At 38.2% G+C, this 22415-nt stretch overlaps 1 protein-coding gene across 1 annotated transcript in view; it reads left to right on the forward strand.

Moving 5' to 3' along the window:
* robo2 (roundabout, axon guidance receptor, homolog 2 (Drosophila)) overlaps positions 1-22415 on the forward strand; it is a 134369-nt gene that overhangs the window by 48852 nt on the left and 63102 nt on the right. Inside the window, exons 11-15 of the mRNA XM_088919966.1 lie at positions 3081-3246; positions 3677-3843; positions 11405-11526; positions 17884-18115; positions 22011-22135. Coding sequence (XP_088776092.1) covers positions 3081-3246; positions 3677-3843; positions 11405-11526; positions 17884-18115; positions 22011-22135 — 812 coding nt within the window. The remainder of the gene's footprint in view (positions 1-3080; positions 3247-3676; positions 3844-11404; positions 11527-17883; positions 18116-22010; positions 22136-22415) is intronic.

Genomic DNA, 22415 nt, shown 5'->3' on the forward strand with positions numbered 1-22415 from the left:
TTTGCTTGGGTTTCCCACATTTATCACATTTTGACAAAAGTGATCCTGGACTAAGAGAAGTGCTGGAAATAGTTTTCACAGCTGATTGATCACTTTCACTTAATCCATCCACATATACCATAATGTGTCATGGGGAGAAATAACTGTTGGTCACCTGCGAGCTGCAAGGCCATTTGAGAGGGAATGTCATATATTCTTAGTATCTCTTTTACAGCCTCAATCCAGGTTTTCTTGGTCAACCTCTCGCCTTCACACTGGAATCCTACTCTAATATGCTCTGTGCACCAGTTGGTTAGTGGCCATAAAAGCAAGATGACTAAACCACGTGATCTGCAGTTGTTGTATATAGTGATGTACTGTAGCTCACACCATTTCTCGAAGTCTTTCATTTTTAATCTAGTCTCATTTGGCGTTGTTGGCAGCTCTTTTCTCATTTCTTAGGTGGTGAGTTTATGTTCTAGACTCTGTCAGAGTCCATGTTTGGTACTGGTACCTCAGAGTAAGAATGAAAATGACTAGTGTTTGGGGATGTATGGGTGTTTCAGGAGAGGTGCGAGCAAATTATATTATTTGCTTACTGTATTCTCACCTCTATCTCTCTGTTAAGTCTTCCAGTGATGCTCCACAGATATTTGAACTCTGACACTTGTTGAAGCTGTGTATATTGTGTATATTGATATTGAGGCTGCTGGTTATTCTGCTCACCTTCATCATTTTTTTATGCTGATCTTCATGTCATTCTCTTCACAAATTGTGTTTAGTCTAGTCATATGAACCTGCAGTTTCTCTTCATCTTCATTTACAAGACTTTGGTCATCAGCAAACAGCATCTCATTCAAGGGTTCTGGTTCTGGGTTCAGGGTTTGCCTGTTTGGTAATTTGGTCCATATATTTAATCAAACCAGTCTGTAGTCTATTTAAAGTATGTACATAGCTCATACTGTTATCTTAAAGAGCTTTGATATTATCCAGGAGCTGTCCTTTCACATTGTACCTCTCCAATCTCCTCCACAATTTCTCTCTGTTTACCCTGTCAAAAACATTTTTTTGATTCACTTCTCACTCAGTTGGTATCTGAGTATCCTCTTCCTTTCCTAAAACCCATCTTTGTATCACTCAGTAAATGTTCTACCTTGTACCTGGTGCACTCCTTTAAAATTTTGCATGAATTTTTCAAGTGTGGCTTCCTCATTACAGTCTATAGTGCTACTGTCTTTCTTCCTTTTTTTAAAATTGGTATGCCCACTGCCTGCTGCTAATCTTCTGGAACCTTCTCTCCTTTCATGCCCACTGGAACATTTCAGTCGACCATGTAATTCCAATTTCTCTACATGCTAGAATGGCTTCTGTTGTATTTCTGTCCACTCAGGCTTTTTTGTTGTTTGGCCTGTTATAATAATAATAATTGCATACACTTATATAGCGCTTTCTGGACACTCCACTCAAAGTGCTTTACAGGTAACGGGGACTCCCCTCCACCACCACCAATGTGCAGCATCCACCTGGATGATGCGACGACAGCCATAGCGCGCCAGAACGCTCACCACACATCAGCGGTCAGTGGAGAGGAGAGCAGAGTAATGAAGCCAATTCATAGATGGGGGATTAATTAGGAGGCCATGATTGGTAAATGCCAATGGGAGATTTGACCCCTACTCTTCTCAAGAAACGCCCTGGGATTTTTAATAACCACAGAGAGTCAGGACCTCGGTTTTATGTTTCATCCGAAGGACGGCGCCTGTTTACAGTATAGTGTCCCCATCACTATACAGGGGCATTAGGATCCACATGGACCGCAGCACCCCCAGCTGGCCCCACTAACACCTCTTCCAGCAGCAACCTTAGTTTTTTCCCAGGAGGTCTCCCATCCAGGTACTGACCAGGCTCACATCTGTTTAGCTTCAGTGGGTTGCCAGTTGTGAGTTGCAGAGTGATATGACTGCCTGTCTAATTTACTATGTTAATATCGTAAGCTCTTCAAGTTCTGGATAACTAGATTGAAAATAATACTGATTTTTTATTTTGTCTGCTGGACTTAGGAGCCCACTAAAGTACTCTCGCCATCTTTTCCTGATGTCTTCCATCACTGAGGGGAATTCCATCCTTATCATTTATCACCCTTGTTGGATTATACAGTTCATCTCTTAATCCTGTGTCTTTCCCACTCTTGTAAAATTCTCTGGTTGAGTGTTTACACAGTTCAGTCAGCTCTTAACCATATTTCGTCCATGATAAACCTTTGGAAATTCTCACAATTCTCTTACAATTCTCTCGTATCTTGTCTTGACAGTCTTTATTTTACATAATCGTCCTCCAGCTTTGTTTTCACCCATTCTTCGTCTAACTTCTTCTTTTCTCTGATAGTTTCTTATTATCAGGCCATCTGCTTTATCGGTCCTTAACCTTGTTTCTTTATTCCGCATACCCTTTTGAATGTTTCTATCAGAGTGTTCTTAAAAACAATCCATGATTCGTCTGCTATCATTTCTGTGTTGTTTATTTTATCCAATTTCTGTGTAACCTCTCTCTACCACTTTCATTATTTCAGATCAATTTGGCTAGCTGTGTTTTTGATCTATATCTGTATGTTCACGTGCTCATCATGACTGGGTAGTGATCTTTGTCAAGGCCTGTATTTGGATTAGCCTTTGCAGCTGTGATGAGGCTTTTTATTTCCCAGTCTTGTCAAAATGAAGTCAATCTGAGATGACATATTCAGATTGTTCCATTTGTAAAATGTCTTTATTTGGCTACTGTATATTTATGTTTAAAAAAGGTGTTTGTGACCCACAGTTCATGTTCAAGTATTTGGGTTCATGTATTTGTCAAGTATTGCCATTGTAATTGTTTTCTGGTACTATCACTATGTGGTTTCCAAGGTGATTTTTTTTTGCCCAGTCTACCATTGAAGTCTCCCATAACAATTTAATTTACTGTCTCTAAAACTGTACTTAGGGTGTCTTTGGCAGACCAACTTTGGGTGCTGGATGATATTCAAGATACTGTATATAACGGTTTCAAAACATTTTTTGTGCCTTCCTCATATTCTATGCCTTTTTTCATTATCTTTTTTGATGCAGAATCTGCAGGGGCTACAGTAACCAAGAGCCACAATGTGAATGATCTTCCCGGGCCACCCTCCAAACCCCAGGTCACTGATGTCACAAAGAACAGTGTCTCATTGTCATGGCAGCCAGGGCTGACTGGGGGCTCACCCATCACTTCTTATGTGATTGAGGCCTTTAGGTATGTCAGCAACCAGTTCTGATATGAATTTAACTTGGACATTATTATGTGGAAACAACATAATCTGGGTGGAACATGTTTTGGCTATTTACAAAAAGGAATTCTCCCTAACAGCATAAAAAAATATTTTAGTTTATCACTCTGTTCTGTGACAAAAAATTCAGTACAGACAGATTATTTGGTCATCCGTTTTGTGTGTTGATTTCTGACCTTCCAAGTGATGTTAATGTTTTTTTTATTTATTTGTAATTCCAAATTATTCCTATTGAATTTTGGATAAAGTAACTCAGTAGGTATGTGAAATCTGTTTAAAAGTGTGCTACAGTTTTATTTTTATGATGTATGAATGTTAGATAAAATGTAAAAAAATAAATCAATCTACAGATAAAGTGCTTTTCAATTACCGTTTTAAGATTGTATTTTCTTACAGCCAGTCAGTGAGTAACAGCTGGCAAACAGTGGCAGATCACGTCAAGACAACACTCTACACTGTCAGAGGTCTCCGGCCAAACACTATCTATCTGTTCATGGTCAGAGCTGTGAACTTACAGGGCCTTAGTGATCCCAGTCCAATGTCAGAACCAGTTCGCACTCAAGGTAAGGACCAATGTCATGTGTATTCATCCAATTCTAGCTCTATGCAGGACCCTGATTTGTGCAATTCTGATAAGCATGTGTGTCTTCAGATACATATATTTCAGTAGTTCAGTTAGATACTAATACATGTGAGATAAATACAGTACTAATACTAATGTGTGCAAAAGACAAGGTATGCAGTGTATATTTGGTGTACTGTAGCTTGCCTGGCTGCTTCTCAAGAAGGGCAAGGGTGTCCAGATCCTCTAAAAAGAATCTTCAAAAACATTTATGCAGAATTCAAAACACTGAGCTAAGAGCAGTCCAGCTGTGGTTTTGTGAAACTGATCAAATTTGTAAGCAAAATACATGCATGTAAGAAATGAAAATTGTGTAAAACACAGGGTTGTGCTTGTATGAGTGAGTAGGTTTAGATGCAGAGTGGAGAACCAATAGCCAAGGGATGCATTCTCCTACTGAACATGTTGCTGATGTAGAGTGTTACACTTGGTAGAGAGTATAGAGTGGTACAAAACAGCTCTCAATAATAATTCAAACATGCAAAACAGTATGAAATAAAGGTAATTATTTTTCATTTTTTTTTTATTTATGTAACTGTGAAGTATCTGTCCAATTATTATATGTCTTAGAATCACTGAATTTCTTTAATATAAGTTATTAGAGGGATGGCATCATGATACAGTGGTTAACATTGCTGCTTGCAGCACTGGGGCCCTGTGATCAATTCTGAGCCTGAGCTGCTATCTGCATTTGTATGTTTTCCATGAGTTTATGTGGGTTTCCTCTGGGTGCTCTGGTTTTACACCCACAGTCAAAAAACACACTGGAAGGTTAATTGGCTTCTGGCAGTTGTACAATGCCTTGCTCTCGTTGCTTACTGGAGTCTCTGACTCCCATGTGTTCCTGAATTAGAAGAAGTGGTTAGAAAATAGTTGGATAGAAGTCATTATAATTCATTGTATCAATTATACATCAGCACTAGCCAACCTTTCACATACCTCACTCCAGTATAGAAAACACCTGAGTCAAAGTCCTGGTCTTTTTCCTATTGGGAATTTGTGGAAAGATTTGAAAACTAAGGAAAGTCTGAAAGTTCAGGAAAGCACTAATCAGTTAATAAACATTTAACACCATACTGATTTTGCTGACAACCACACACAGCTGTGGTACTTTCAGGATTCACTGTGCCTCCAGGCAGTTTTACAGAGAAGAGTAGGCCTGAATCAGATTATTCAGAAAAATTAAAAGGCCACGGGATTCTGCTGTCCATGATACTGTGATTGTAACGGTTGCCGGGTGAGGCTCCCATGGAAAAAGCATTTTAAGACCTTATGCGAGGTGGCAAATCTGGAAAGGAATAGGGAACGGAGTTGAGGGAAGACACACAAGGTTTATTGGAGCTCAAAGTGATAATAGGGAAGTCCATGCAGAAGCGAAGGGTAGGTATCCATTGCAACAAATCCAGGGAAGTCCACAGGAGAAACAGGAAACAGTCCATATGTCCATTATCGAGAAATCCATCCGGAGACAAAACAGGAACAGACACATGAAAAAATAAGAACCAGGAATACAGGGCTTTGTCCCAGGCCCCGGGCTCAGAAGGTCAGGGTGGCTACTACTGCCCTATGCCCTCAGACTTCCCTATGAAGCCTGGTGGTAGGTGGGCCATGAGAAAACCATTTTCCAAAGCTGAGCCCTGAAGACTGGGGGAAGAAAACTTAAATAAGGGACTTAACTAGACACACCAGGAAATAATAATTAAAATGACTATCTAGATCAATCAATCAATCAAAGTTTATTTATCAAATGCACAACAATACAGCATGCAGCAGTAGTTGCTGGCAATGAAATGTCTTTTCTACGAGCTCACCAGGAGGTAAAAATCACAAAATTAAAGTTACAAAATAAGGTTACATACAGTAATAATACATAATAATGCAATAGAAATTGAATAAAATAAACTCAGACAGAGCTCAATATAGAGCTGTGATGTGTCCAGGGTGTATGCAATATATTATGTCCAAGTGGTGCAGTATGCAGAATACAATGAAAACTGTATGTCCATGTAGCAATTACGGGTGATTTGATGAAGGATCTGCTGCTTGGTTATTTAGTAGTTTTTTTGCCTGGCGGTAGAAGCTGTTCCGTAATCTGTTATCTTTGAATGCTTCGATACCGTTTACCGGACAGTAGGAGAGAAAACAGTTTGTGACTGGGATGACTGGGGTCCTTAAGAATGAACCTGGGCTTCTTAAGACATCTAGCTGAGTACATATCCTGGATGTTTGGTAGCTCACAGCCAGTAATGAGCTGTGCTGACTTCACCACCCTCTACAGTACTTTGCGATCCCGGGCGGAGCAGTTCCTAAACCAGGCAGTGATGTAACCAGTCAGGTTTCTCTCAATAGTGTACCTGTAGAAGTTGGCCTGGATATGTGATGGTATGCCAAACTTCTTTAGCCTAGGCGCTGCCGTGCTGTTCTGACAACAATGTTGGTGTGGTGGGTCCAGGTTAAGTCCTCTGTGATGTTAACTTCCAGGAACTTAAAACTGCTGTCCCTCTCCACTGAAGTCCCATTGATGTAAGTAGGTGTGTGATCTCCTCCCTGGTGTAAAATTAGAGCGGATCCCTAGAGAGGATTAGAGCACCCCCTGGAGGAGGGGATGTCGACTGTGACAGTGTTCCCTATAGCAGTATACGACTGACAGCTTGCACATTCTAGTTGACTGCACCTATATGCCTTATTTTGTCATTTCTTCTGTAATTTCACTGGGATGCCATAGGAAGAGTCTGATAACTTTTGCAAAGCCATGTATTCCCTAGATCAGTGCTTCTCAAACTATGGTACGCGTACCAGGAGTGGTACGCGGAGCGCGGCCGGCTGGTACGCCATATGACCCTGGAACTTTGTGTGCGCTGAAAAATCGGGACGGGTTTTCATAATTTCTATTTTAAGACGTGTCGAATACGCAGCCTACGTACTACAATACAGCGCACGCTAATACTTGAGTGGACACAGAGCTACAATGTAATTCTATTCCATTCTATAGGAATGCGTGCTATGAACGTAAGTTTTTTTTAAATACAATTGGTCACTTATCTCCAGCAAATAGAGAGGTAGGAGAATGTGCGTGATTTTGGAACAATGCCAATGTTGTAAACACAGGAATGCATAGAAATGCGTGCTAGGAATGCTGGTAATCTTGTAAGCACAGGAAAGCGTGATAGATAACAGAAAAATATTTAAGAACTGTTCTAGGTTAATTTGAGAAAAATACACTGAGCGTCTCTGTGTTTCGCTCCCATGCGCATGAAATAAAAACTTCTTTTAACTTCTGAGACAGACTCCTGAAATGGGGAAAATGCAAGCTTGCAGATTGCTAAAGCAGGTAAGCCCCACACTATTTTTGAAGAACCTTTACCGTTGGCAAAAGAGCTGACACGTATTATGTGTGGAGAAAAGGCTGCTAAACAGCTCGACCTGCTGCCCCCTCTGAAAGACACAGTTACTCATAGAATTATTGAAATGGAGGATGATATCAAAAGTACGCTGGTAGAGTGTGTTAAGATGAACAGATGCTTTTCACTGCAATTAGATGAGTCTGTAGTCGATTTGGCCAATTCGCTCGTTTACGTTAGATACGAGTTTGAGGGTACGTCCCATGAGTACTTTCTGTTCTGTAAACCGCTACCAACAGGAACTACAGGAGAGCACATATTTCAGCTTCTGAATGAATTTATCGAAGAGAATGGCATCGATTGGATAAAATGTGTCGGAGTTTGTACAGACGGTGCTAGAGCGATGACAAGCCGACACAGCAGTGTAGTTGTACGAATTAGAGAGGTTACTGCAGAAATTAATGGACACATTGCAACATCCACCGTGAGACCTTTGCCGTCAAGAAAATGCCTGACGATTTAAAATCTGTTAGACTCTGTTGTGAATTGTATCAAGGCTCAAAAAATGAATTCACATCTGCTTTGCTGGACTAAACGGGCTACCCCTCTCACTGAAATGGTGCTTTTTTATTGTTTATTTTTATTTGTTGTTTTTCCTGTTTTTTTTTTCTGTAAAGGGCTTTGAGAAGCCACCTTTAAAGGCGCTATATCAAATAAAGTTTATTATTTTATGTGTGAGTGTGTGTGCGCACACACGCGCTCATGTTGGTCACTGATAATTTCTGGGGTTCCTATGAGAAGATGACTTGTAGGTGGTACTTGGATGCTTTGGTTTGATCAGGGGTGGTACTTGGTCCAAAAAGTTTGAGAACCACTGCCTATGGACTTCCTAGTCTCAGGAAAGCCCTCCCCAATACAATTACCTTTTATAAGATGGCAAATTCCTTGACTTGAAGTTTATTTTATATATTTTTATGTATGCTTAATTATTTTTGTGTTTTTTTGCTATATTTGTGTATGTAGTGTTTTGTGATGATCCTGGATAAAATTTGGTTTATTGCTAAAAAACAAAACAAAAAAACTTTGGGGAAGTCAGTACAGGAGAAAATGACATTACTGTTGTTGAATTATCCAGCGTCCCAAAAAACAAAAGATTTGATCCCAATAAGTTTCAAGAAATACATTCCATCTTGAGGTGATACTTTTTCCTGAACATCATCGGTATAATCCATTAAACTATATTTAAATAAGTATATGCAATAAGGATTGGATGTCTAGGCTCTGAAATGTAACTACATTACAACCCAACTAAGATTAATTATTATTACAAAAATGACTCAATTCAGATAGAGGAACATTTGATTAGGGCTGCATGCAGATCTTAATCTATTTATTACTTCATAAAATACGTTTTGTGTTATTTTGTAACCTCTGATTAAAATCTCTTGAATCATTGGCTAAATCATACACCATTTAACTTGAGATAGAGTGGATATATTTTTTCATTTGGCAGTATTACTATCTTGATTCATTTGTAAAACCTTGATGCAGTAATTAAATAAATACTGTTAAATATACTGTCAATAATTTTAAATGTGTAATATTCATCCAGAAGATTTACATAATCCTGCCATTTATCATCATTGTCATAATATAATTTTATTTATGTTTTTTAATTCTTTTCAAGAGATTTACATCATCTGTGTTTTATTATTATCAGTAGCTAGCAGTACACATTGATATTAATCTAAATAATTTAATTTTATTTAAAAAAATATAAGACAAGAAATGTTCATCAGCATGACAAGTACTGGAGGTCCCTGTCTCACCTTATTGCTTTTTTATGCAATCTGTGCAGAGCTCTGGCTAACACTTTACATAAGGTGAATTGCTTTGCTTCCTGTGAGCAGTGTCATTTTCCAAGGAGTTACATGTATATATTATGACCAAACACCCTCAGAAAATAAAGCCATATATGTTTGAATTAATTGTGGATTTCTTGACCTGGTACTACAGCAGTTTAGTGTACATCACCTTAATTTAGATTTACATTAACTCATCTGCAAGAGACTGATGGGTTAATGTGTTTAAATTTTTTTGTGAGCCACCACAAAGCAGACAGCAATCTTGTAAACCATAGATTTTCAAGTTAAGAAATTGTAACAATTGGCCTGTAACTGATGCTTGTTTATTCCAGATTTCTCAGATTTAATTTTTGTCTGATTCAACTGTAGTTGTCACATATTTCTATTGTCTCTGCAGACTCTTTGTACACTGTTCACAAATCTAAACTTCTAGTACAATTTATTTTGTATAATATTATATTATTATGTTGTAGTTTCTATGCATTGATGACAGACGTTTGTCATTTAAACCCTTGTTTTTTTTTGTTTGGGTAAATTCTTAATTCAGCCAGAGTTCTGTTGCAATAGCAGCATAATTAAATGTATGCCCTGAACATATCCTTACTGCAGGCAACGTGAATCTATGAGTGTTTCAGAAGCTGTTAAGTGATACACTTGTGACCCTCTCCTTTTGGAAATAATGTGGAAATAATTGCACTTATTTGTTGGCTTAACATCCCATTCACTAGAATGGATTGGATTTGTTTAAATATGCTGTATACAGTAAATTGGCAAATTTTGGAAACAGAAGATGATCAGGTCATAACAGTGCCAACATTTGTTGTTTTTCTAGAGGTTGAAGTGGGTAAAAAAATATTTTTCTGTCTTTCATGCTTATTGTAGGTTTACAAGAAATAGTGATGCAACAATTAATTTTTTTGGGGGTGGTGTGTGTTGAGTATTTACTTACAGTGTGGTTTGGCTTAACCCATCTACAGTAGCTGAGGGACAACCTCCTGGCTATAGAACAACGAAGATGTGACCCCCATGAAGAGTGAGGAGGGATGTTTGAGATGAAAAGCGAAAAAGAGGTTGATATGATATGTTCAATGTGGTGAAAAGGTTATTTAGGCACATTTGACTTTTCACGTTGTCCTCACCAAGTCCTTTTTAACAAATAACAAACAGAACTTCTACTTTTCCATCATTTAAAAAAATAAACAGCCAACATTTAATATCTTTGTGTGGAAAAAAAGTAAGTTCACCCCTTGTTTCAGTAACTTGTGGCACTCTCTTGAGTCTTTATCAGCAATAACTTGAATTAAATATTTCCTGTAAGAAGTGATTGGGCTCTCACATCACCTGGGTGAAATCCTGGCCTACTCTTCCTTACTGCTTCTACACTTTGAAGTTTGAGTCTTGTATACACCATTCTCTTTAGGTCCTGCCACAACTCTCTGTGGAATTTAGTTCTGGACTATTACTTGGCCATTCCAAAATCTTATTATATCCAAGTGCTGTTTTGTAAACTTAAGCCATACAGCAATGTTCTTCTTGAAGAGTAGGATTTTCATCCTGCTATCCCTCAATGACTTTTACCACAACTAGAGAGGATTGTACATCCCTGAAGGTACAGTATCCTTGGGGTTCTCTGAAACTTCTAGGAGCATTATACTGTCTGGTCTTGGCAAGAAGTTGGTAGGATAGCTACTGCTGATTAGACTGGTAATAGTCTTGAATTATCTTCATTTGTTGCTTGTCTTTTTGCTGTAGAATGATTGATTTCATATTGCTGTTTGGAAATGGCTTACAATCCTTCCCAGACTGAGTGTCACAGATTTCTCTTGATCTGGACGAGATGTGTTACCACAGACCCGAGTGCCTAAGACCAAATTCAAAAAGTTTCTGATTTTATAGACAGGAGGAAATCACTTCCTGATGGTCAACTAATCATTTGCACATTTTTGTGCAACTGATTTTACATATCCTCTTAATTGAAATGGTAGATTTACTTTTTCACACAAAGGTATTGAATGCTAGCCGATTTGTTTTGGTGTGTTATTTGTCAAATGAGGTGTCTACTATTAGGACTTGTTGAGGACTAGGTGAAGGTCAAGTATGTCTAAATATGTTAAACTTTGAAATCTTAAGGTGTTGTATTGACTTTATCACCACTCTACATATAGTTTTGAGAAAGTATGTCAGGTATGATTATGATTATGTGGTGGTGAAAGTAGTTTGGTTGTTTTCATTCCTCACAAACTTTGATTAAAAACTATCAACTCAACAACTCTGTCTTTTTTTAATTCTTTTCCAGATATCAGCCCCCCTGCGCAGGGTGTGGATCACAGGCATGTTCAGAAGGAGTTAGGAGAGGTGATAGTGCGACTCCACAATCCTGTGGTTCTCAGCCCCACCACAGTTCAGGTCACATGGACGGTAAGTAACACTGAGCGTTCCTCATCTGTTAAAGAAACCTCCTTGTTCTAAAAGAACTACAGTTATACTATCTGCCTGATGCAGGTATTTTAGCCTGTGAGTTGGGTATTCAGAATTACATTCTATATCAATTTGTTTATTTTATGCTTGCCTTCTTTAATAAGTAATAAAGATGGAATAAACAAAATAAACTTTAACAGGATTAAAGTAAAGCATTAGAGTAAAGTGGGGGGAAATTCTCTGGTGCCTGAAAAATACTTCAAACTAACATCAAAATGGCTTAGGTTCATAAGACCCATAACACCCACAAAAAAGTTTCCTGCCTTTTAGTGTTTCTACCAATTTCTAAATGTGCAATTTAGAGATATGATGAACATTTTAATGATAAAGTAAAGAATAATAATTAAAGAGCAGCAGGTCAGAGACATAGATTTCAAAATTCTTCACGCTAATCTAATTGTCCAACACAGAAGATTACTCTATTGTAAATGCGACATGTAATGCGTCAGGTGTATCTCTCTGACCGCTAGTATAAAGTATAGAAAATCTTTTCAAATACTCCTCCTACTGCAATTTTATCAAAATGTTTTATCCAGTCCTTAGAAGTACTTTAACTTTCATTAATTGAATTTAATTGAATTAATGGGTTTAGATTTTTTTCTATTAATTGTTTTTTATAGTGGAAGAATTATTCTTACATATTTCAGTAAAAAGGGGTTCAAAAAGTCCTTAGATGCCTAAAACATTCAATTAATGAAAAGTTGAAACCATTTCACTGATTTATACAGCCTCTTCAGCTGAAAACAGCTGCTCAATATCCTCCTTAAAAATCCAGCTCACTTCTTTCAGTGTTAACAAGCTATTACATTGAATTATTTCCCTTCTTCACTGCATAAATTGAAGTTTTCTCAAAGTAAATGGAGCTATGTTTAAAAAAGCAGACACTTCTCATTTGCAGTTTTGGTTGTGTTAAGTCTGTCTTCGATTTTGGACAAATTGGTGTTTATTACCCTTTATAGTCTGTGTGTATTTTATGCTGCATATTTCAAAATCCTTTGGGTTGTATTGGAGTCAGTGTCTGGTATTAATGCAGACAGCATGATAGGTTTACATTTTTGTGTGTAATAGAACCACATTATTTATTATGGCAGATTTGTTTACATATGTGCATTGGAATATTTAACATTATTATTCAGAATTGACAAATCCATATTATTATTTGGATTGACATGGCAAGGATAAAACACTCAATAAGGGTAGTATTCATTAATAAGAGTATATTACTACATCTAATGAACCATTTGTAGAAACTTAATACAGGAATACTAGTAAACTTTGTTACTCTCTTACTTTTAAACTAGCATAGGAAGTTTAAAAAAATTACACATATTTTAGAGAAAGGTTCAGCTGTATTGCCAGAGCTTAAAGTGCTGAGACTAAATGAATATTTGAATCCTGTAAATTGAAAAGAAAAACTGAAAATTTTAATACAATAATCCTATGTGCACAAAGGTATGAAAAGGCTATTTTTGTGAACTCTGAGTCTATAGATATGTGAGAATAGAATAACAAATGCTTCAGTATCCTGTTTTTTCTAGACAAGACTTTCTTATTGTGCATGGTATTATCAATCACCCTACTTCCTTCTACTTCCCATTAAGGATTTTAAATCATACTTTATTTAAGGACTCAATCCTGTAACAAATAAAAGGTAAGGTCTGTCTGTGGTAATGTAATGCCATACTTTACAGCTTTTAATTGAGCAAAGGGTGTCAGATCTGATGATAAAAGGACCATTAAAAATGTAACAGCCTTTCAGACAATCATACACTGTTGATATATTCAAGGAAAATGGGCGGACGTGTGCTGTTAGTAGATCATTTCCCTGTGGTCGAATTTTTTTCAGTTATGGGCTCTTTAAAGATTCCTTCGCAACTTTGTAACACATTCTTAGATTTCTTTAGCTCCAAAATCGACTACATCCGGCATCACATTCTCTCCACAACGGGTATCATTTCCACATCTCCTGCCTGCTTGCCCAACTTTCTGGTTCCCTTCTCTCCAATTTCTCTCATCTTGACTCTGCATCCATCAGAAAACTGGTTTCGCATATGAAATCCACCACCTGCCTATTAGATCCCATTCCCACCACTTTATTTCAATCCTGTTCCACTTCTCTCCAACCTATTGTACTCAATTTAATAAATGATTTCTTGAGCACTGGTGTTGTACCAATGGTCCTCAAAACTGCTGCCATTACCCCTGTGCCAAAAAAGCTTAACATGTCTCTGGGCAATCTAAACAATTTTTACAACATCTCCAACTTCCCTTTCTGGCAAAATTCTAGAACGTGCTGTCACATTTCAGTCACATAACCATCTCATTACAAATAACCTTTTCGATCTCCTCCAATCTGGCTTCTGACAACTTTACAGCACAAAAACAGCCCTGGTCAAAGTCACTAATGATCTTTTAATAGCTTCTGACCCTGGTTCTCTTTCTATCCTCATTTTTCTTGATCTCAGTGCTGCTTTCGACACTGTTAACCATGTAGGGGTTTTGTGCGTTCACAGGGACACTTATTAATTGTAGCAGTAATTCACAAAATGATTCTTTGATGGCTATTAGAAAACCGACCTTGCAGAATAACTCAGCAACGCACACACACGGATACTAATACACGAGAATACATTTATTAATATATAAAATGTGCATATAAACATAACAGATCTTATAGTGAGGGTTAGCAGAATACAAAAGGGATATATTCAATAGCGAAGAGTTACAAACCAAGAGGGACATACATTCAGTATACCATTCATTTATAATGAGCTTTGATAACAACTTTTACACAAGATACTCCAAAGCAAGTACATCACTCATAGGAATTAAATTGATATCAACTGGGGTTGAGGTAACAATTGAATTCTCGAGCTGTAATGCAGAATGTTGAATACTCATCCAATCTGTGTGGATTCAGATCTCCCGCGGACACAAGGGAACAGCGACAGGATGTTGCTGTGTCCAATTGGTGTCCTCTGGCCTGGTGCCAGGCAGTCCTGGTTCGGCGTGAAGTGCGGCAGTTACTCTCTGAAGACCAGCTAGTTAATCCTGGCTTAACTAGCAGAGATTGTGCACATGAAAAGTGACTGCGGGTCCAAGCAAATCACACTCTTTAGACGTGAAGAAGACCGGTTCATTCCCGATGTAGCGCTAGTCCTGAATCCTGATATTCAGCTGTCGACTGTTCCAACCGTAGTTCACTTGATCACTTGATCAGGCGAGCGTTCGCGGTGGGGTACAGGCGGTTCACAAGGCTTGCTGCTGGGCTAACCTCGGGTGGATCCTTTGGTTACACGAGGGCGACCTCCGGTCTCAACTCTTAGAACAAAGTAAAGTCCTGGCACTCGGACACACTGGCCGTTACGTGATTCTCCGAGATGAGTCTGAGAATGTCCTGAAGGGGCCCCTTCTGGGCCCTGTGCTGTCTCTTTTATCTGGAGGAACTACGGTCGTTCATTGGTTGAAAGTTCCGTGGCATTCGAGATCCATGTGGGGTTACCCAGCCCTACCAGCTCCTGATTGGCTGATCGAGGTGGCGGATGAGTAACAATGCTCTCTGACATTAGGGTTATATACAACCTGGGATGAGACTCTCCCTTGGAATCTCCCGGACAGTAAGGCGCCAGAGATGAGCATTTATTAGAGTGGCTGGAGAATCTCAGCCTTGGGTGTTGTTACTTATCAGGAAACCCTATCAGATAGAAAAACACCTTAAATCTGAACCAAATGGAATGTTTCCACTTGGTCAGCTTTTAAAATCACATGGCCTTAACTATTATTTCTATGCAGATGATACTCAAATATACATCCATAACAAACCTGACACTGCTGTGGCTGTCTCTATTCTATCTAATTGCATCTCCAACATAAAAACGTGGATGACTCCAAATTTCCTTCATCTTAACTGTGACAAGACTGAAGTCATGTTTATTGGCACCCCCATCAACTTTGTAAAGCCAATGCAGTAACCCTATCTGTGGATGGTACTGTACTTGAGCTTCAGTCTAAATTGAAAAACCTTCGGGTGATTTGATTCAGGCTTGACATTCAATCCACATGTGCAGAATATTGTCAAAACATCTTTCTTTCACCTCAGAAATATTGCTGGACTATCCCCTACGTTATCACTAACTGTAGCTGAAAAGCTGATCAACACATTTGTCTTCTCCCTAATTGACTACTGTAACGTTTTACTCGCTGGGGTTTCTAAATCCACATTGAACAAACTTATGTATGTTCAAATTTCAGCACACAGAATCCTGACCAGGTCTAGAGAAAGTGACCACTCCTGTCCTAGAGTCCTTGCACTAACTTCCTGTCAAGTTTTGTGTTGACTTCAAACACACACCTACAGAATAAGGCTCTGCATGGCTTTGCACCTCAGTATCTGTGTGAGCTATTATCACCCTACTACCCACCTCGCAACCTTCGCTTTTATAATTCTGCCCTCCTATCTGTCCCCAAAGCCCATCTACACTCTATGGGTGACAGGGCCTTCTCCTATTATGCCCCAAAGCTCTGGAACTCTATCCAAAGGATATTAGAGAGTCACCTTCTCTAAAGTCCTTCAGATCCAAACTCAAAACCTTCTTATTTAGAAGAGCCTTTATTTAACTGTTCTTTACCTCTCTGCTCCTACTGTATTTAGTACCACCATCTACTGTCTCCTCTAACTGTATATTCCAGTGGTTCTCAAACTTTTTGGACCAAGTACCACCCCTAATCCAACCAAAGCATCCAAGTACCACCTACAAGTCATCATCTCATAGGAACCCCAGAAATTCTCAATGACCAACATGAGCGCGCGTGCACACACTCACACATACATATAATAAATATTATAATAATAAACTTTATTTGATATAGCGCCTTTAAAGGTGGCTTCTCAAAGTGTTTTACAGAAAAAAAAACATTAACAACAACTAATAAAAAAGCACCATTTCAGTGAGAGGGGTGAGCCTGTTTAGTTGAGCAAAGCAGATGTGAATTAATTTTTCGAGCCTTGATACAACAGAGTCTAACATATTAAATCGTCGGGCATTTTCTTGACGGCAAAGGTCTCGCGGTGGATGTTGTAATGCGTACATTAATTTCTGGAGCAACCTCTCTAATTCGTGCAACTACACCGTTATGTCGGCTTGTCGTTGCTCTAGCGCCGTCTGTACAAACTCAGACGCATTTTATCCAGTCGAGGCCATTCTCTTCGATAAATTCATTCAGAAGCTGAAATATGTGCTCTCCTGTAGTTCCTGTTGGTAGCGGTTTACAGAACAGAAAGTCTTCATGGGACATGCCCTCAAACTCATATCTAACGTAAACGAGCAAATTGGCCAAATCGACTACAGACTCATCTAATTGCAGTGAAAAACATCTGTTCATCTTAACGCGCTCTTTTACTCGCTGGGGTCTATCAGTGTACTTTTGATATAATCCTTCATATCAATAATTCTATGAATGACTGTGTCTTTCAGGGGGAGGGGGGCAGCAGGTCGAGCTGTTTAGCAGCTTTTTCTCTACACATAATACGTGTCAGCTCTTTTGCCAACGGTAAATAAGGTTCTTCAAAAATAGTGTAGCTTACTTGCTTTAGCAATCCGCAAGCTTGCATTTTTCCGCGTTTCCGTTTTTTATTTCCGTATTTATTTAAAGTTTTTATTTCATGCGCATGGGAGCGAAACACAGAGACGTTCGGTGTATTTTTCTCAAATTAGAACAGTTCTTGAATATTTTTCTGTTATCACGCTTTCGTGTGCTCACAAGATTACCTGCGTTCTTAGCACGTATTTCTATGCATTCCTGTGTTTACAACGTTGGCATTGTTCCAAAATCACGCACATTCGCCTTTCTCCCTATTTGCTGGAGATACAGTAGCTTTTTTTAAATACAATTGGTCACTTGCATCTGTAGCACGCATTCCTATAGAGTGGTATAGAATTACAGAGTATCTCTTGTGTCCACTGAAGTATTAGCGCGCACTGTATCGTAGTACGTAGGCTGCGTATTCGACACGTATTAAAATACAAAATATGAAAACCCGTCCTGATTTTTCAGCGCACACGACACAGTTCCATGGTCACTTGGCGTACCACTTGGCGGCACGCCTCGTACCACTGCCGGTACGCGTACCACAGTTTGAGAACCACTGGTATATTCTCATCCTGCTTATCTTGTGTATTTTTTTAATATGTTGTTGTGATTCTGTAGCTTTGAGCTTTGAGAAACCACCTTTAAAGGTGCTATATAAAATACAGTTTATTATTAATATTTTTATTCTGTCACTCTTGGTTTTTGCAGGTGGACCGCCAGTCACAGTTCATTCAGGGCTATCGGGTCTTGTACAGACAAACCTCAGGACTACCCTCACCTTCCAGCTGGCAAAGCCAGGATGTGAAAGTGCCAACGGAGAGGAGCGTTGTTCTTTCTGGTCTAAAGAAAGGCATTGTCTATGACGTCAAAGTCCGCCCATATTTCAATGAGTTCCAAGGCATGGACAGTGAGTCCAAGACAGCTCGCACCACTGAGGAAGGTATGCTCAATCTTGATACCTTTTCTAAGTGCCTTTTCTCTTGCCTCTATGCACAGCTTCAAAGTGTTTTAATGACCTGGGTCCTGAAAGAATTTGTACAATCTTTTACAATCTACATATCACCTTTCAAAAACAAGTAAGATTAAAATATTGGCTATAACCAGTGTGCTTTTGACAGCAACCAGCAGCAACTTTACAAATGTTTGAATCTGCAGTCGTTTCTTCCACCTTAAAGCTGTGTGATTTATTTTCCCAGATAGCACATTTCACCAAACTCAGTTTCCCTACCTCAGGTGCATCTGTTTGTGAGGCAGATAGTCCTACTGATGGTTGGCTTGTATCCCTTGTTTCTGTTAGTATGAAAAACAATAAAAACATAACAGATCTATTCCAGCAATTAATTCCCCTTCATTTCTGGCATTCTGGTACAGCAGGAAGATATTTAATATGACATAGTGGTCTTAAATGTGACAGGGCCATTTATTTTCTAATGTCTCCTCAGAAAATAATCTTTCTAAGGAGCAGTCCTTGACGTGCATCCTCCTGTAGAGTCTGTGTGTCTGTCACATGCTGAGGCCAGTAGTTGTGTTCCAACTATTACAGAGTAGATAAAATTTGTAGATTATTGTATCTGATATCTTAGACAGCAAGGAATTAAGCAGTTTGTTCTCCATCACTGATCTCATCACAGTCTTAAATCTCAACAGAAGCATGCAGAAGTTTTACATTGCTTCAAGATAATAGCGATTACTTTCTCATGAAAATACTAAAATGGTGTCTGTATGAATGGTTCAACCATCCACTTTAACAGGCCATCTGGGCTACATAAAGAATGAAATATTAAAGTACTAAAAAGTGACACTTGCAAAACTTGTTTAAACAATGGCATGACACACCAGTAGCTGTTGTGCTTACCACAGTGAAAGAATTATCACCAATGCCCACTTTAATAATTTAACTTCTTATTGTTCAAGTGTATTGTATACTGTAGACATTTACTGTACTTATACACTGCTTAAGTCTGAATGTGTAACTGACACATTTTGGAGCTCTACGAATTATAATTAAATATGTTCCCAAATACCTGTAGGACTTTCTAAATGGGCATTTTTAATAAGATCAAGTGAATGAGATTGATACGATTTACTGTGACAGTAATAACGCATATTTCACTGTTAAACCTCAGTGATGGATTGACTTTAAGGGAAACAAGCAGAGGAAGTAAACATAAAAAAGAATGAAGGAACAGTAAAAGAGGATAAAAGAGTAAAAATCTGTGAAAAAAGAAAAAGGTATTGGAGCTAGAAGGATTTTCACTCTTTTTTTACATTGCTGATATCACCATCTCCTTCAATAAGTAAGTACAGTACATATGGCTTTTGTTCATGTTCTTGCCTTTGGCAGAAATTATACAGGAGGAGCAGGACACCATAGATTTATTGAGGATTACAGCCCTGGATTAATAAAATTCCTGTTGTCCATTAAAGCAATTAAGTTTCTTGTGGAGTGATCCACACTGATTTTGCTGAGTATGTCAAACTCTTCATCATCCTTTCCTCAAACAATATAGCGTAGTTTCCTTGTATGGTTAAGTATGGTTAGCACACTTAATTTAAAAAGAGATACCCATTGACTCCGAATTGACAAATTACCCTACTAATTGGGTTACTAATAGTAGTAGGAAATGCTTTTAGCAAATACACATTGAGTAGAAACGTATAGCTTTGCAAAGCTCCAATTCAGTTCAGAATCCATGTAATGTTTATTAATCGTTCCAAATATAGTTGGGATGAAATTATACAATAGACAGGTTTTTGTTAACAGGTGTTTTTTTTTTAATTGTAAGTGAAATTGCACTATTAGGCTTACATGTTAATAAGAGAGAATTATTTATCTTCTGTAGTAAACTCTTTTTTATAATGAATGGTTCTCAGGTTTTTTCACACTAATTCTACAAGAATAAATAAAATGAACTTGACTTTTGTGATAATAATGGAGTGGAAGTAATCAGGGTGAAGAGGTTTTAGAAGAGTCATAAAGCCTTCAGTTGTGAATCTAAGGTACTGCAGGAACATTTTTCCTATTCTGTTCTTTCTTCCGTCTTGTTTGATTACTCAATTTCAACAAAGTATAAAAGCTTATATAGTTTTCTGAAGCAGAATGTCTTTGTGATTTTGTATGTGACCATTTTATCCTTCATTTCTTATTTAAAAGCCTTTACTTTCATATGTTGTACCTACAGTAGTAGTGTGGACCTATATCTGAAGACAAACCACAATTCAGTGTTTTAATGGAAAAATGAATTTGGTGTGTTTAAATCTTATCTGACATGGGGTCTATGTACTTGAGCACAATACAGAGTCACATTATGGCAGTGATGTATTTTACAGCTAATGTACTTATTAACAGCTGGTTCATTACTGTACATGATAACAGAGTGCTTTTAGGTCACATATGCATAATGCACTGCTTTAACATGCACACATTAACTTTGAATGACATTGTAGTGACAAGCCATTATGTTGGCATTTTGTTACTGTGAGAATCTTTACCCATGCTTCCACTATTAAATAGGTGAGAAGCCTCCCAGAGATATCATGCTTGAGATAGACTATTCTATTTTTTAGAGCAGGCATTTGTCACAGTTTGGTGGCCATTTATCTTCCACTTCCTTGGCTTGTGAAGGAAACAAATGGAGTTCTGTTTGGTTGCATCCTGAAAGGATGAGCAGCGATTTGGAGTCTTACGCAATCTGTTGGGAGAGTCTGAGAGCCAGAATAATGGACCTGTCAGGAATCAGCCATGGTGTTCGTTACAAGCCAGCAGCAAGGGAAATAAGAAAACACTTAAAAAACTATTATTTTTCATCATGTGCCTGTTTCATAAGTGCTATCCTTCCAGGCAAGTATTTTAATTATTAAATGGCATTCTAAGGCTCATGTTGTGTTCTCTGTGATACTAAAAAGAAACTTGAGGCTGATGCATCCACTCAGAAGAACCTTTGACCTCACTTTTGCTACTACCCACATTAATTTGTTTTATAATTGCATCATAACTCATCTGAGAAAGAACTCACAAATAGAAACTGGTTGTGTGTAGCCAGTGAGAATTTACTTCAAGTACTCTAAAGTTTTTTTTTTTAATCAGATTCCCAAAACACACTTTACAAGCTGGTATTCTTTCTAAAAGCTCAAATAGAATGCCTGAGCTAGGCCCTCCAAAAGCTCTCCAAAGAGTTATTCATTAAACAATGGAATGGAGACATTTAGCAAGCTAATTAAATATGCATATTTTTATTCAAGTGCTATTATTTTTTAACTATGAGCATTCACAGTTCTCTAAAATGATAGTAAAATAAATAAGATTTTGCTCTTCATTTTCATATTGAGTTTAAATATGCAATTTGCATTGGTCCAAAATAGTTATTTCAGATTATTGTATCTATACTTCCACTGAATATTTAGCTTTCTTTTTAGATATGATCTTAATGGTATTTTAAAAAAAACTTGATTTGCAATTTTTTTAATGTTAGTATGCAAATTCCTAAATAATAGACTACTGTGCGGTGACTCGTTCTTAGACTGACAGCTAACTGAGCCTTTGTCACACATTGCCTGGGAAAAGGAGTTTAGCTTTATTAATTGACAAGCAATACCAAACAAAAATGCAGATGTTTACTGGCTCCTGCATATTCTTACTTGCATCATTTCACTCATCACCTGGCCTCTCTTCAGAAAGGCATTTTTCAAAGTTGTCAGCCCAGTACAGCTCATGCATATTCACAACCATGGCAAGGGTGTACTCTTGCCCATCCACTGCTTCCATTTTCCCTGTTTTAGCAAAATGAACGCTCCAGCAGCTGGATTAATGTCTTCATTCTCTCTGCCTGGTGTAGCCCCAAGCGCTCCTCCACAGTCTGTCACTGTCCTGATGGTTGGAAACCATAACAGCACCAGCATCAGTATCTCTTGGGACCCGCCACCTCCAGATCACCAGAACGGGATAATCCAAGAGTACAAGGTATTTTTGGGAAATTGATCCAACTCCCTCTCCCTTGACTAAATCTCTACTGCACTCCCTCACTATGCACTGGCTATTTTACCTATTATATATTATTTTATGGTTTTACGTATCATATTACACTCTGCTTTTCTCCTGATGGGATGCTCTGCTTTGGAGGGAGACATACTGCATCTTGAAACACATTTCCTCTAACTAGACACTGAGGATCTGTACTGTTAACTCACAGAGATGAATAGGTTTGACTTTGGTTTTCAGTGAAACTCATCGGCAGAAAGTT

This window comes from Atractosteus spatula, chromosome 7, assembly GCF_055471065.1.
Source record: "Atractosteus spatula isolate fAtrSpa1 chromosome 7, fAtrSpa1.hap1, whole genome shotgun sequence".
NCBI classification, from domain to species: domain Eukaryota; kingdom Metazoa; phylum Chordata; class Actinopteri; order Semionotiformes; family Lepisosteidae; genus Atractosteus; species Atractosteus spatula.